This window comes from Giraffa tippelskirchi, chromosome 10 (genome assembly GCF_054371585.1).
Source record: "Giraffa tippelskirchi isolate mGirTip1 chromosome 10, T2T-mGirTip1v1.2.pri, whole genome shotgun sequence".
Classification (NCBI taxonomy): domain Eukaryota; kingdom Metazoa; phylum Chordata; class Mammalia; order Artiodactyla; family Giraffidae; genus Giraffa; species Giraffa tippelskirchi.
In genome coordinates this window covers 21,588,036-21,605,348 of record NC_137284.1, presented here as the reverse complement: position 1 = coordinate 21,605,348, position 17,313 = coordinate 21,588,036, and the positions used below count along the sequence as shown (strand labels likewise).

Below are 17,313 nucleotides of genomic sequence, written 5' to 3'. Positions count from 1 at the left end.
GAATATTGAAAACAAATGCCCACAAATAATTGCAAATAAATGTACATAACATCATCATTAATAATATACCCAATCTGGAAGCAACACAAATGTTAAACAATAGGTGATAAATTGTGATGTATTTATAGAATAGACTACCCTTCAGTGAGAAATGAATTATTGCTATGTACAAATACACAGATGAATGAGGAAAAGGCAGATGAACAAAAGAAATGGGATTAAAATATAAAAGCTACTATATATAATAAATAAGCAACAAGAAATTACAAAAAATTGTAATTTTTAAAGGCATGTAATCTGTAAAAATACTGAATTAGTATACTGTATGCTGCTGCTGCTAAGTCGCTTCAGTCGTGTCCGACTCTTTGCGACCCCATAGATGGCAGCCCACCAGGCTCCGCCGTCCCTGGGATTCTCCAGGCAAGAACACTGGAGTGGGTTGCCATTTCCTTCTCCAATGCCTGAAAGTGAAAAGTGAAAGTGAAGTCACTCGGTCGTGCCCGATTCTTCGCGACCCCATGGACTGTAGCCCACCAGGCTCCTCCGTCCATAGGATTTTCCAGGCAAGAGTACTGGAGTGGGTTGCCATTTACTTCTCCAGGAGATATTCCTGACCCAGGGATCGAGCTGGGTCTCCTGCACTGGGGGCAGACTCTCTACCATCTGAGCCACCAGGGAAGCCCTTAAAAAGGCAGAAACAATGCTATATGTCAACTACATGTCAGTAAGAGTGGGAAAAAATGTAACATAAATGTACTGCAGAGAGATGAGTTCATAGATCAAAATTTAAGCATGTTTATTGTAAATAACGGAGAAGGCAGTGGCACCCCACTCCAGTACTCTTGCCTGGAAAATCCTATGGACGGAGGAGCCTGGTGGGCCACAGTCCATGGGGTTGCTCAGAGTCAGACACGACTGAGCGACTTCACTTTCATTTTTCACTTTCATGCATTGGAGAAGGAAATGGCAACCCACTCCAGTGTTCTTGCCTGGAGAATCCCAGGGGTGGGGAGCCTGGTGGGCTGCAGTCTATGGGGTCGCACAGAGTCGGACACGACTGAAGCAGCTTAGCAGCAGCAGCAGCATTGTAAATAAAATTTTTTTAATTTTTTAAAATTCTCAGAGAAATCTGTGAAACAGATATTTCTGACTAAGTAGTTTGAATAAAGTTTAACACTGAGAACTATATACATAGTACATTTCATGTTGATGAATTATATTACTATATTATACTATTTTATTACTATTTTTTAAATAAGCATATGTACAGTGCAGAGATTATTTGCTCTGTGAATATGCTACTTTGTCTTCAAGATTCAACAGAGCTTTCTTCACTTCCTTGTTCCTCAGGGTGTAGACCACAGGGTTCAGAAGAGGTGTCATCACAGTGTAGAAAACAGCCACAATCCTGTCCACAACCTCCTTGGAGCCTGGTCTTAGGTAAATGAAAACAAGGGGAACATAGAAACAAAGGACCACAACGCAGTGGGAGGCACAGGTCTGGAAGGCTCTCCATCTCCCCTCTGAGGTGCGGATCTTCAGGATGGAATGGACAATGGACATGTAAGACAGCACTGTCAGGAGAAAGCAGCCCAAGGCCACCACCCCAATGTTGATAAAGATCACCATCTCCACGGTGGACGTGTCTGCACAGGCCAGTTTGAGGATGTGTGGTGCGTCACAGATGTGATGCTGGATCTGGTTGGGTCCACAGAAGGGCAAACGGAGCGTCAATGTGGTCTGGACAGCAGAGTGCAGAGAGCCACTGAGCCACGTGGTTGTGGCCAGGAGGGCGCACGTCCTCCCAGTCATTATGCTGGCGTAGCTGAGTGGGTAACTGATGGCCAGGAAGCAGTCATAGGACATGATGGGGTAGAGGAAGCACTCAGTGCTACCCAGGAAGTCAAAGGAGTAAAACTGGGCCACGCAGCTATGAAAGGAGATAGGACTGCCTTCTGGGAACACCAGGGTCATCAGCATTTTGGGCACAGTGACCATGGAGAACCACATGTCAATGAAGGACAGATTGGTTAGGAAGTAGTACATGGGGATATGCAGGCAGGGATCCACTGTGATCACCAGCAGGATGAGAAGGTTCCCCACCACAGTGAGGACATAGACCACCAGGAAGATTCCAAAGAGGAGCGTGTCCAGCTCTGGTGCATGGGGAAGGCCCATGAGGATGAACGTTGTCACTAGGCTCACGTTTGTCATTTCTCCACGTTTTTGCTCTTTGGGGAGTATCAAAAGCACCCCGCATCAAGGGAGAACTGAGAACCTAGTCTCTAGATAGAAGCTGCATCATGCAAGGTAGATAATTCTAGAGTCATATTCAACTTTGTTTATTATGAAGCTTCTTTGAAAAAAGTAATGGAATGATTTCATCATCATCTTCTCTCTTTCACACAGATATGCAAAAGGAAGTGGAGAAATTCTATGCATTCATCTATGGGTGTATCATAAATTACTATAAATTCAGTAGCATAAAACAATTCAAATTTACTGTCTTAAAGGTTTTTTGAATCAAGTTAGCTGGGTTTTCCTGCTCACATTGAAATCAAAGTAACAGCTGAGTCTGAAATCTTGTCTGAGGCTCACAATCCACTTACAAACTTACTGAAGTTGTTGTTATTCAGTTTCCTGAAGCTTTGGGACTGCTCAGTAAATGATAGTGAACTACACAACACTGTGCCTTTTATTACAAAATTGCCATATATTAATATATGATATATACATGCATAATATATATTATATATACATATAATACATATCGTATATATAGAGAGAAAAGATGAATAAATTCTCATTGTGCTATAGAGACTTCTCAATTTCAAAAGATACAACTTCGAGGAAAATTTCATCACTGGTATTGGTACTGGTGTCTCATTAACACCACTAGCTGCTTATATAGGAAATACTCTTAAAGCAGGTTAAGAATCTAAACTCCAATCTAGAATTCTACGATCTCCAATAAGATCAATAAAATACCAACCCTCATAAGATTGCTGGTATGTGCTTGTCTTATGTGAGACTATGCTTTATGAGGCTCTAAGAACAGAGTTCATATGTGTTCTCCCAACTACAATCCACTGGGCAGGGGCTGGTTTCTAACATACGTATTTCAGTCTTAATATGAAAGTATTGTTAGAGATGATATCCCTCTCCCATCTTCCACTCTTCATACTTCATCTGGTTGGGCCCACAGAAGGGCAAACGGAATGTCAGTGTGGTCTGGGCAGCAGAGTGCAGAGAGCCACTGAGCCACGTGGTTGTGGCCAGGAGCGCATGTCCTCCCACTCATCATGCCAGCGTAGCTGAGCAGGTAACTGATGGCCAGGAAGCAGTCATAGGACATGACGGTGTCGAGGAAGCACTCAGTGCTGCCCCGGAAGTGGAAGGAGTAGAGCTGGACCACACAGCTGTGATGCCCTCATAACAGAAGACAATTCCATCAAATATCTGATTCATATTTAAGACCTACTACCTGTGACAAGAAAGACAGAATCAATGAAAGAATAAAGGGCCTATGCCATCTTGAAGTCAAGAAAAGTAGGAATTGTTTACAATGGGAAGTGAAGAAGAGATGATGTTTGTAATTTAATGCAAAATATTGTTGAGATCAAGATTGTTATTATTTTTTGAGCAATGACTCACCAACATGGGAGAAATAAAGTTCTCTGCTCTTAGCAAAGCCCATAAAAATGATCATATCTCCAGACAATGTGGCTTGAGCTACAATAAAGCTATATTTTTTCAAATAAAAGAATAAATAATATAGGCTTATCCTAATCACCTATATGGATATCAGAACTCAAAAAACAGAAATGTTTACTGTACCAGTGGGATTCCACCACCAGAATACATCACATTTAGATTAGATAAAGTATGAAAATTTTCATCAGGTGAATTGCAAGTTAACCTGAGACCTAAAACAGGAGTATCAATGAAAGCTATCAATGTTTGACTTGTTTGTTCATGTAATAGCAACTTAGTTCCTCTTCATAGGTCCTTCTTACAGACAGTATATATATATTTATGTGTTGACATTGTATATACAGTCAACTTTTGAACAATGCACAGCTTAGTGGCATCAACTTCTCACTCAGCTCCTTCACAGCCAAAAATCCATATATAACTTTTTACTCCCCAGAAACTTCTCTACTAATAGCCTACTATTGACAGAAGCCTTATAGATAACATAGCAGTCAATTAACACATATTTTGTATATGTATTATATACTATATTCTTATAATAGAGTAAGCTAAACAAAAGAAAATGTTATAAAGAAAATCATAAGGATGAGAAAATACACTTACTGTACTGTGTTTATGGGTACTATAAGTGTATGTCAAATGTTTACAGAAAGAATAATCTGTGTGTCTCCACGTACATCAACAGTCTTATAGAATAGAAGACACTGTAGATGTTATACATATTACTAACACTAGATCTCAAAGATAAAAAGATAAAGTGAAAAGATTCGTATTTATTTACAGCTAAAAGGCAATGGCACCCCACTCCAGTCCTCTCGCCTGGGAAACCCCATGGAGGGAGGAGCCTGGTAGGCTGCAGCCCATGGGGTCGTGGAGAGTCGGACATGACTGAGTGATTTTACTTTCACTTTTCACTTTCATGCACTGGAGGAGGAAATGGCAACCCACTCCAGTGTTCTTGCCTGGAGAATCCCAGGGACGGCGGAGCCTGGTGGGCTGCAGTCTATGGTGTCGCACAGAGTCGGACACAACTGATGTGACTTAGCAGCAGCATAACAACTTATGACTTCCCTGGTGGCTCTGCAGTAAAGAATCCACCTGCCAATGCAGGAGGCATGAGTTCAATCCCTAGGTAGGGAAGATCCCCTGGAGGAAGAAATGGCAACCCATCCCAGTATTCTTGCCTGGAAAATCCCATGGACAGAGGAGTCTGGCAGGTTACAGTCCATGGGGTCATAAAAGAGTAAGAGTTGACTTAGTGACTAAAACAACAAACAAAACAGTAACAATTCATGCATTAATAAGAAAGAAGCAGCTATATGATTGCTTCAAGGTAGCCTGGCCCATATATTAATGAATGAATTCTTACAAAATTCTTATGTCATATAGTATTACAGTTATATTACTGTGTAATATACTGTGTTATGTTACTTGATAAATGTATTTAGGTGGAAGTCTAACAATTCCCAAGTAACTTATCTGTCAATGAAAGCTTAACAAGGAAAATAAGGGGAAACAAGAGAAATCTACCTTTCTAAGAACTTACCTTCCAGTATGTGATGTCTTTCATCATAAAACTCATGTCCCTTTTTAGTTCTTTTTTAACCAAAATTTTAAGCTTTCTATATGCTATGTTGAGGTATTTGTTTGCAGGTTACTAATAAAAGAACAGGCACTCTTCTATTTGCTTGGTGAGAAAGAGTGGTTACTCTCTGTTCAAGGCCCCAACTAGTTTATGTGCAGAGAATGGAAACTGACACAGCTAGATGGGTAGGAGATTAACTGGATTTAGTGTCTCAGGGGATAGAATTACTCTTGGGTCTTCAGGTTCCCTTGATGAGCAGAAAAACAAAATAGATTAATAAAAGGTTTTTAATAATCATACTTACATTTTCTATGTGTTTGTTATTTGAACCTTCTTTAGAAGAGTTCATGTCATTCTGGAGCTAATATTTATATCTAAGAAGAAAGGTGATCCAAGTAGACTCATAACAGCTTCCTCTCAATTTAAAATGGCCCAGCATCCATAATATTCATCACCAGCTGGCACTTTCCATCTCACTGTCACTCTCTTCCACCATCTTCTTCAGGTGTTTTAAAACATCTTCCAAATTTCTTTTTTGTTTATATATAGAATTGTAGTGTGGCTTTTCCTAAAGAAACCTAAAGAAGCATAGTTATTTCCAAGTTTACAATTAATAATCAGATTCTATTGCTGTCATTTCACTGCTTTTACAAGCATGACTAAAGCACATGATATTCTTTAAGTGTATCTTATTTTGCAAATTAGCTTTTCATGAACTTTCTTTTAGAGTAATAATCATTTTATTGATTCATCTGAACTTTTTCAAATGAAAAGTACTAATTCAAGTTATAAATATCAACATCTTACTGACTTAGATGAAAGAAACGTTTCATCTGACATCTGTTTGTAGGTCACTCTTTGGAAAAAAAAAATGTTGATAGTTACCAAATTTAAATATATTTATATACACTCTCAAATCCAGTAATTCCATACCAGAAATCTATCTCATGAAAACCAAAGCAGTAGTACATAAGTAGATATATTCAAACCCCTATGTTAACAAATGATTTATGATGGCAAGATAACTGAAAATCTAGTGAATATTCCTAAAGAGAAATGGGTAAATAAAATATGGTACTGCTACATCATGAAATATAAAGCAGTTATTTAAAATACTGAAATATAACAACAGCAGTTAACTTGGAGTGGTTTTCAGGAGATATCACGATATTTTCTTTGGGGAGGGTATGTGATATATAGAAGTGTAATTAGCATTGTGTCAGTTTTGTAAAACAAGAAAGACAATTTATGTGTCATTGAAGCATAGAGAAAGAAGCATAAGGATATATTATTTGTTTTACTGGAGTATAGTTTCTTTACAATGCTGTTTTAGTTTCTGCTATTAAGCAAAGTGAATCAGCTGTAAGTGTATATATATCCCTTCTTCCTTGGATTTTCTTCCCATTTAGGTCACCACAGAGTGTTGAGTAGAGTTCCCTATGCTATACAGTCAGTTCTTACTAGTTATCTATTTTATACACAGTATTGATGGTGTATATATGTCAATCCCAATCTCCCAATCCATTTCACCCTCCCTTCTCCCCTTGGTATCCATATGTTTGTTCTCTGTGTCAGAGCAGAAGGATATAAATGAGCTTATTAAACTAATCTGGGGTTGAGGTGTGTGAGTGATTAAAAAAAGTTGAAACCTACAAAAATAATAATATAACATTAATAATATAGTTGCTTTTAAATCATGTGCATTGTTGCATGCATAAAGAAATCAGAAAATATATGAACTGTATATTGATCTACTGACTTGGAAGGTAGTCCATTATACAGAATTTAAGTGAAAAAAGTAAGCTAAACAAAATTTCATATTTCAGTTAAAACATACTCTTCCACATACACACCCTCACATAGCAAACAATCCAGAAAAGCCAAAGAACCAAACTTGTAAAAGGAATAGGAATCAGGTAAAATTATTGCAAAATCATGCCTAATGAATATCTGGTGAGGGTCTACTGCTGATTCCATGCAGCTCAGCCCCACAGAGGGCCACCATCACCAAAAACATAAATCCCCTAAAGCCCTGTTGTCATGAAGTCAGCCCTGCCTTTCAAAACCGTGTTGCCAGTGCTGTCATTGACATCATAGTGCTGTCATTGTCATCTGATTTCATCCTCCCCTGGACTCCCAACCACTGGACCAGCAAGGAAGCTCCTATATTTTTCTTAATTTAGAATGTTGCCTTTGTGTCGAGTCATTTTATTAATTAAGACTGCTGTTCATGTTTCACTGAATCTTGAAAACACGGTTAACTTTGTATATATTTTTTAAACTTTATATATTTAGAATCAAAATACTCAAGTCCTAGTCTCAGCTCTATCACTTATAAATTGTAATTTAGAAGCATGAACATCTCTGAGCCTCAGTTCATCATCCATGAGATGGGAACTAGGATCCCCTTCCCTAATTCCCTCACTGTTCTTCCCTGAGGAATGCACAGCCTGACAGATGGAACAGTGCAGAGAAAACTGCAACACGACCTCTAAGAGCAATCGTGACACCCTATGTGGTCTCTCTATTAACGTGTGAGATGGGTCTACTGAACTTCATGCCGCAGGGGGACTTCAAACAGCCCAGGTGATTCCACCAGTCTCCCACTTATTGAGGAAGAGAAAGTCTCTGCCTTAGAATGTAAAACTTCTCCACTGAGCGAGCTTTTAATATTTAAAGATGCCTACTTCAATGGACATGAGTTTGAGCAAGCTCTGGGTGTTGGTGATGGACAGGGAAGCCCGGCATACTACAGTCCATGGGGTCACAAAGAGTTAGACATGACTGAGTGACTGAATTGAACTGAACTGATTTCATATACCAAACCCAGCATATAAAGCAGCAACTTCATCTGGTGCCAGGCTGACGATACAGGTAAATGTCCCACTGCATGAGAGAAAAGTCAATTGTGCCAGATTTGGGAAAACAGTGTGTCTGTCCTCAACATGGACATCAGTTCACCAGAGTCAAATTTTGGTAAAAATTTTCAGAATAGAGTAATAATTTTGAGTAAATATGACTGACTTTAGATTCTGTTTTTTTTTTTTTAATTTTTTTTTGGGGGGGGCTAATTACTTTACAATATTGTAATAGTTTTTGCCATACATTGACATGAATCAGCCATGGGTTTACATGTGTTCCCCTTCCTGGACCCCCCACCCACCTCCCTCCCCATCTCATCCTTCTGGATCATCCCATTGCCCCGGCCCTGAGCCCTTGTCACATGCATCGAACATGGAATGGTGTTCTGTTTCACATATGATAATATACATGTTTCAATGCTATTCTCCCAGAACGTCCCACCCTCACCTTCTCCCTCTGTTTATGGGTTGCATGCAACTCCACTATGCTGTAATGAGAAAAAAATACCTGATGGCTTTCTCTCAGCTGTGACATTCAGCCCAGTGCACAAATCACCAAAAATGCATACAAAATGGATGTTTCGTTTGTTGTAGCTACTACACAATTAAATGGATGATTGAATCAATAGCCATTTCTTATTGTTGGATTCAATGCATATTTCCTGCTTGGTCTTGTCTCGCAGGTGCTGAAACCAAGGACCATGTACTTGAATGTGCTTGCAAAGATTAAAAGTAGGTTGTGTGTCCTCTTTGACATAAATCACAGCAAGATCCTCTTTGGCCCACCTCCTAGAGTAATGAAAATAAAAACAAAAATAAACAAATGGGACCTTGAAACCTAAAAGTTTTTGCATAGCAAAGGAAACAATAAATAAGATTAAAAGATAACTCTTGAAATGGGAGAAAATAATTGCAAATGAAACAACTGATAAAGGATTAATCTCCAAAATATAAGAGCAGCTCATACAGTTCAATACCAGGGAAAAAAAAACCAATCAAAAAATGGGCAGAAGATCTAAACAGACATTTCTCCAAAGAAGACATAGAGATAGATAATAAACATATGAAAAGAGGTTCAGCATCACTAATTATTAGAGAAAGGTAAATTAAAACTACAATGAGGTATCACCTCACACCAGTCAGAATGGCCATCATCAAAACATCTACAAAAAAATAAATGCTGGAGAGGATGTGGAGAGAAGGGCACCCTCTTGCACTGTTGGTGGGAATATAAATTAATACAGCCACTATGGAGAATAGTATGGAGGTTCCTTAAAAAAAACCAGGAATAAAGCTTCCACATGACTCAGAAATTGCATTACTGGGTAAATATACTGAGGAAACCATAATTGAAAAAGACACATGCCCCAATGTCCATAGCAGCACTCTTTACAATAGCCAGGATATGGAAGCAACTGAGATGTCCATCAACAGATGAATGGATAAAGAAGATGTGGTCCATATATACAATGGAATATTACTCAGCCACAAAAAAGAACAAATTTGAGTCAGTTCTAGTGAGGTAGATGAACCTAGAGCCTGTTATACAGAGTGAAGTAAGTCAGAAAGAGAAAAACAAATATTGTATATTAACTCATATATATGGAATCTAGAAAAATGGTACTGATGAACCTATCTGCAGGGCAGCAATGGAGATGCAGACATAGAGAACAGACTTGTGGACACAGTGGTGGTAGGAGAGAGTGGGGCGAATGGAGAAAGTAGTATAGACATATATACACTAGCATGTGTAAAATAGGTAGCTGGTGAGAAGTTGCCATATTACACAGGGAGCCCAACCAGGAGCTCTGTGATGACCTACAGCGGTGGGATGGGGAGGGAGAGGGAAGCTCAAGAGGGAGTGGATGTATATATGACTGATGTGTATTGTCGTATGGCAGAAACCAACACAAAATTGTAAGGCAATTTTCCTCCAATTAAAATATAAATTTTAATAAAAGGGAAAAAGGTGGGTTGTGTGTCATGCAATTGATGGTAGGCAGTGATCTAATAAAATGTAAGGCTTGAAGGCACTGTGAGTGTGTGTATGTGTGTGTGTGTGTGTGTGTGTTCAGGGAGGCAGAATAAGGAGGAGAGTATAATGGGGTTCAATAAAGTTGGGGGTTCAGGAACTAAAGGGACATAGAACTCAGAATGCCTTTTACTTCCAGTTTTCTTCAGCCCTTAGCCACAGTGCACTCTGGTCATACTCATTCTAAAGCTGATCCTGACAACAACAGTAGCTCACTTAGAGCTACTGAACATTAAACACATTCAGAATATCCTCAGGGAACTTTCTTGTCCTTAACGAGGAGGAAGACTTTGTTATGTCTTGAAAACCAGAGCTTTCAAATTGACCAGGCTGGTACATAGGCACAGGAGGATCCTATGGCATACCTGTTTGATTCTCAGCTGTGCCAGCTTTGACAGAATCATATTTTCCCTCATAGCTCTCCATTTCATAATAGAGAAAAAAAAAAACCCTTGACAAATGACAGTTCTATGCTGTGCATGTAAAACAACTGACCTATTTTTTCCTGACACATCCCTTCCTTTTGAAAGAAGTCCAAATACCCATATAGTACTTATATACACTAAAAAATCAAACTGCCTCTGCTGAAACTTTGCCATAAGGTTTTTAATCTCCATGCATGTCTGTTTTTCTGATTAATCTTATGCAAAATAATCCAAAGAATGAAACCTAATTTTAAATAAAAAATTTTTTTCTAAGATTAAACAGGTTTCATTTGTATTTTGAGTCTCATCAAATAAAAGATTAATGACAACTTCAACCCACACTTTGGGTCACTTCAAATACTAATGAAATATATGGCAGGTTGAACACACTCTGTGATGTCTACCAAGGTTCCCAAACAGCACAGATACTGTTTGCCTATTGAGATACACTTTTCTTTCAATCTGGAAAACAATTTTTTCAGAACAGTTACTAAAAGAAAAGCAAAAAGAAAAAATCCAACCAAGATCAACTATTTCATATACCTAGAACTAGTTAAGTGAAGATCAAGCATGTTAATATTGGAGTCAGGGAATGAGATATGAGTGGTCATTTAGAACCAAAAGTCAAGGATTTAGCAGTGCTGAACATCTAAAAACAAACAAGCAAGCCAACAATCCAGATATGCTAAATTTCAAAATATCTAAATATTGAGTGCAGACTAGAAAAACAACAAAGTAATAAATGTTATTATGTTCTCTTGTTGCTGTTCAGTTGCTAAGTCGTGTCTGACTTTTTGTGACCCCCATGGACTGCAGCAGGCCATGCTTCCCTGTTCTTCACCATCTCCCAGAATTTGCTTAAGAGAAGTTGCTCAGTCATGTCTGACTCTTTGCAACCCCATGGACTGTAGCTTGCCAGGTTCTTCTGTTCATGGGATTTTCCAGGCAAGAATACTGGAGTGGGTTGCCATTTCCTTCTCCAGGGGATCTTTCTGACCCAGGGATCGAACCTGGGTCTCCCGCACTGCAGGCAGACTCTTTACCATCTGAGCCACCAGGGAGGACCTGGAGTTTGCGAAAACTCGTCCATTGAGTTGGTGATGCCATCCAACCATCTCATTCTCTATTATCCCTTCTCCTCCTACCCTCAATCTTTCCTAGCATTAGGGTCTTTTCCAATGAGTTGGCTCTTCATATCAGGTGGCCAAAGTATTGCAGCTTCAGCTTTACATCCACTCTTACAATGAATATTCAGTGTTGATTTCTTGCATGTTTAAATTCTCTCTTGGCATCATAATAAGGATTTTTGAGTGATCATCTTTTTGCCTACTTTCTCAAAAGAAAAAAACAAAACCCAACATCTAATTCTAAAAAAGATATTGTAAAAATTAGCTTATTCATTAAATACTTCTTTCAAATTGCCATTGCTCTTCCAGGTGCCATTTGTGGATTTTGTACTCAAAACATCCATGTAAGAGTAGCATAAAGAAGCCAACAAAACAAGGAATGGTTTTGTTTTTCCTGGGCTCCACAAGGCCTTTCAGTTTAACTTTTTAATATCAAATAACTTAAGCTTTTATCCTATCTAGAGAAATCCTAGATTTCCTTCATAATATTTTGAGACTCTTCCAGAAAGAAGAGAGTCATAGAAAAAGTTTGTTTTTTCTTTACCATTTACTTTCTATTCATTCTTCCTAATGTGAGTTTTGATTAACAATGTTATCTTTTTAAGAGGTCATCCTTCTCTTCTTGGTTCCCCACTAATTGGTCTTCATTCTAAAATCACTGTTAATGTGTGGTCATTGTGTATTATAAGTTATAATGGAAGTTTTATGGACAGTGGAGGATAATTAAAGTGTTCTACAGCTCAAGATACAGATTCAGAATGAATGAATGAATGAATCTAAATCTCAGTGTCCATTCTCTTGAGGGACTTCTTACTTACTGACTGTGTCTCTTTGGATCATGGACAAAAGACACGTTCATGAAAAATTTTCCTCCCATGCTCTGTTCTCTAAATTGCAAGACCCCCAAAATATTTCATTTTTTATATAAAAAGTCAGCTTTCAAAACAAGTGTTTTCTCATATGTGTTGTGCAAATAGTATAATAGATAGAGTGGTAGACTTGAAATACGAGGCTTATAGTCCATTCTAGACATTTTTTTTTAAATAAAGCAGCTGTGTGATTTTAACTAAATGATATTTCTTTCAGTATTCTATCCATATGTTAAATATATTTTGAAAATCTGTTATGCTTCTTTGACTGTAGAAGGTAAATATGAAATCTCTGAGGTAAATATGAAACCTGCTTAATGAATGATGTTCACAGCTACAAAGTGGGGTATATTGCATAGTTTTTATGGAATCTGCTATAATTGTGGAACTGACATTTGAGTCATGGTCCTGACCACAGTAGGGAGAAAGAAAAGACTTAGGACAGATTATCTGATTCATGCTTCCAGTGGCACTAATGGCATTTAAGAAACCCCCAATGTGCAAGGTGTTACTTTATTGACCATTCAAAATCAGACTTTAAAAAGACTTTAAACTCACACTAGTGCTGCTTTATTGATTGTTAGCAGTACTGTTCATCTTCCAAGTGAAAAAAATCCATAATGATAATTTTAAAATAAAAGAGAATAACTTGTTTCTTAATGCTTTTCTTAAATGAGAAACATAAGGAAAACATAAGAAAATTGTGAAAATGGAGATGAAAAGACCTAAAAATTGGAACAATTTGAGAGAAGACTCAGATTTCCTTCCCCTTGGTGAGAAATAGGATGAGAAAGCTGCCACTAAAATTATTAAAAATAAACACATGGAATCTCCTGTCCTATGGCAACCTGCACATAGACATTGATTCTAATCAAACTTTTCTCCTCCCCAGGGTTTTTCTCAGAGCAAGTTTAACATCTTTGTTCCTCAAGCTGTAGATTAAGGGGTTCATCATGGGAACCACATTGGTGTAAAAGACAGAAGAGATTTTCCCCACATGCATGGACCCAGCAGATGACGGTTTAAGATACATGATTGCCCCTGATCCAAAGAAGAGAGAAACAGCAATGATGTGTGAACTGCAGGTGCTGAAGGCTTTGGACCTGCCCTCTGTGGGGCATATTTGGATGATGTTGGAGAGGATGAGACCATAAGAGACAACGATCGTGAGACTGGGCATAACGATATTGATGCCCACCACGATGAAAACTACCAGCTCATTCACGTAAGTACTTGTGCAGGAGAGCTGGAGCACAGGGAGGATGTCACACAAATAATGGTTGATGGTGTTTGCATTGCAGAAGGTCAGTCTCAGCATGCATCCAGTGTGAGCCATGGCACCAGAAAAAGCCATCAAGTAGGAACCAAGCATAAGGCTGGAACACACTTTAGGGGACATGGCAATGTTATACAAGAGTGGGTTACAGACGGCCACATAGCGATCATAGGCCATTGATGTCAACACATAGCATTCAGAAATGACAAAAAAACAGAAAAAGTAGAGCTGAGTCATGCACCCCATGTAAGAGATCATATTCTTCTTTGATAAAAAACCTACCAGCATTTTGGGTGTAAATACAGAAGAATAACAGAGGTCTATGAAGGACAAGTTTAAGAGGAAAAAGTACATTGGGGTGTGTAGGTGTGAATTCAGCACAATTAGTGTTAACAAGCCAAAATTTCCCAACACAGTGACCATATACATTACTAGAAACAGGAAGAACAAGGGAAGTTGAAGATCTGGTTGGTCTGTTAACCCCACCAGAATGAATTCAGTCACAAAAGAATCATTTCCAGGAGTCATTCTTCATTAAGGGAATCTGTGGACACAGGAGAAAGGGTAACATTAGCGAACAACTCAGCTCTTCTGACAATATCTCATCCTACATGAAAGTGTATATCCTGAGTCTCATCTCTGAGACTAGCCAATCTGGACCCATAGAACGTGCCTTTACCATTATCATGATAGTAACACGAACTTTCCCTTACCAGAGTCCTAAGAAGTTAATTACACAAAGAGCATCACAACTTAGCCTACATACTTGCCATATGCAAAATATGCCAGAAAAAACTAAGGAGAGAAGAGAGGGATGTGCCAGGAAAGAATCTTTCTTCTCACATCTCATTGTTTCTTCATTCACTTAAGCCCTCCCCTCACCAGTAAAATTAGAAGGCAGAGACCCTAGCTCCCTGGTGCTGACCTCTAATACATTATAGACATGGTAGAGTGGGAACCACATTATCTCTAAACAAAACCTAAGGGACAAAAGGCCAGAGGAGGTAAAGTTACTGCTCCATTTCACAGAATAAAATCCATAAATGTAGATAAGTGAGAGTCCATTGAGGGAGAAGGAACTTACTGACTGAGATACCGCATTTTCTGAGCCTGTTAATCTCTGAACACTCTTTGATCTCCCGTGAACATATTCTCCTGGCAGTTTCACTTGAATCTTGAATGGGAATGAAAGTGGTAGATCTTATACCTCTGGCCTTCCATCTCAAAATAGGACGGACAGACATTAAATGAACAGAATTTCGAAACTCTCCCTCTTGGGCACTCTCCCTTGGTATTTACCTCTGTAGTCCTGGAAAGGCAGTTTCAGGTTTGAGGCTTTAGTTCCTTTGATTCTAAAAGGGTGCAGCTCAGACTTAAGTTCAGATATGCCCTGGAAATCTTTCTGACCTACAAATAATAATTTCAGATTATGACTCTGAGTCTTCTCAAGCAGCAAGGAAAAATTAACAGCATTGTTATCAGGTTGGCCACTCGATAAGACACAGAAGATTGAATGTGAGTTTAATGATGTAGAGTGCTTGATTATAAACATGGTGGAAGCTTGCTTAGTCTCTCCCCAGGGAATAGAGTCTGTGTGTATGCAAAGAAATAAGGGAGTTGGGTTTACACTCTGGACCATGTTCTCTGTTTAGTTCTTTAGGGACTTAGTATTTGAATCCAGTTTACACATCACTCCAGGGACTGTACATCCCCCAAGGCAGAGGCAAAAGTAGACTACCATCTTCCTATCATCTTCATCACTTTAGAAAAATCTATTTACAGATTCTCATTCTGTGACTTTCCACATCCTAAATGGAAAATTTCCAGAGAGTGCTTATAGGTTTCTTCATATCTTTACTATAAATTTTGCAAAGACCCTAGTAACTAATTTCAGTTACTGTCTTTCATGAGTTATGTCAAAAATTTTTGAGTGAATTTCTCCTTTCTAAAGTTTTTATGTTTAAACCCCTACTGGAAATTTCTAGCTGAGGATCTAGCTGAGTCCTTAAATGTATTAAGCTATTTCATTAACTGAGGTCATCAATTCCTTCTCATCATAGAAACAACTCGGAGATACGGAGTTAGGGTATGGCTGAGTCCTACCGTGATGCTTACTAACTTGGGCACAGTGCTTAAACTCCATGCCTCAGGTTCATAATTTCTAAAATAGTGATGATAATGATAGCATCTTTTTCATTGCATTGTCTTGATGATGAAATTAAAAAATGTACAAAACTTGGTTAGAATAATACCAGTCAAGTGGTATATAGTCAAACAATATCAGCTGTCATCATATATGTTGTCAAAACTTCCAATAGATCCTCCGTCATAGCACTCACCAGGCATTTTCCCCTTTAATTCCTGTGTCCCCTTAGACATATAAGTTCTATAAGGACAAACATGTCTTCTGTCTTATTACTTTTCTCACAGTGCTGTGTATAGTGCAGAGTACACAGTAGGCACTGCATAAATAACTCTATAAGTTACATTGTTCTTTGGTGAAAGCCTTCTGAGTGTTTCTCACATGCTCAGCATTAGGGTCTACAGCCACACTGACTTTAGGTTTTTATTGAACTATTGAACTACATGCTGAAATATGGTTACTCCAGCTGTTATTCTAAATTTTCCCAATATTCCCTCTTATTTGGCTATGAACACAGCTGTTAGAATAAGTTCTGAAAGCACAGGTCTGTTCCTTCCTAGTTTAAAATGTTCCATGATCTTAAGCTACCCAATGGGCAATTGAAATACTGTAATAAAGGCACACTGGAACACTGTAATAAAAATATGACTATCAAAACTATGATTAAGTTTTGGATAAAAGTAAATAAAAAGTCAAGTGAGATACTATACTTAATAGAGAAGTTTGCCTTCTTAGTCTGAAAGTGCCAGGCTCTTTAACTCTTCACACAGCTCAAAATACAAAACACATTGTCAAGATGGTTAAAAAAAAAAACCCCAAAAACAGCAAATAGAATGAGAGAAATATGTTTGACAAGGACCTAGTATCAAATGGGCTTCCCTGGTAGTTTAGTCGGTAAAGAATCTGCCTGCAGTGTAGGAGATCTGGGTTGATCCCTGGGTCTGGAAGATCCCCTGGAGAAGGGAATGGCAACTCACTCCAGTATTATTACCTGGAAAATCCTATTGACAGAGGAGCCTGGTAGGCTACAGTCCGTGGGGTCACAAAAATCGAACACTACTTAGTTACTAAACCACCACGGTATCCAAAATACTTTGCCAGGCAAATTCTTTACCTCTAGTGTCACCTGTATAGAGCTTCTCCATCTTTGGCTGCAAAGAATATAATCAATCTGATTTCAGAATATAATCAATCTGATGAATATAATCATCTCTGGTGATGTCCACGTGTAGAGTCTTCTCTTGTGTTGTTGGAATAGGGTGTTTGCTATTACCAGTGCGT

At 38.5% G+C, this 17,313-nt stretch overlaps 2 protein-coding genes across 2 annotated transcripts; both read right to left on the bottom strand.

The window, feature by feature from the left end:
• Window positions 1–1,278: 1,278 nt before the first annotated feature.
• On the bottom strand, window positions 1,279–2,214 carry LOC145522756 (olfactory receptor 10G9-like). The gene has a single exon (XM_081531737.1). The coding sequence runs from the start codon at window positions 2,212–2,214 to the stop codon at window positions 1,279–1,281; it is 936 nt and encodes a 311-aa protein (XP_081387863.1).
• Window positions 2,215–13,484: 11,270 nt separating this feature from the next.
• On the bottom strand, window positions 13,485–16,861 carry LOC145523095 (olfactory receptor 8B3-like). Its single transcript, XM_081532883.1, has one exon. It carries the CDS (start codon window positions 14,415–14,417, stop codon window positions 13,485–13,487), a length of 933 nt encoding a protein of 310 aa, XP_081389009.1. The 5' UTR covers window positions 14,418–16,861.
• Window positions 16,862–17,313: the final 452 nt, after the last annotated feature.

What these genes read in the sequence shown, in the direction of transcription:
- LOC145522756 (XM_081531737.1), bottom strand. Translation starts at nt 2,214, where the DNA reads ATGACAAACGTGAGCCTAGTGACAACGTTCATCCTCATGGGCCTTCCC.
- LOC145523095 (XM_081532883.1), bottom strand. Translation starts at nt 14,417, where the DNA reads ATGACTCCTGGAAATGATTCTTTTGTGACTGAATTCATTCTGGTGGGG.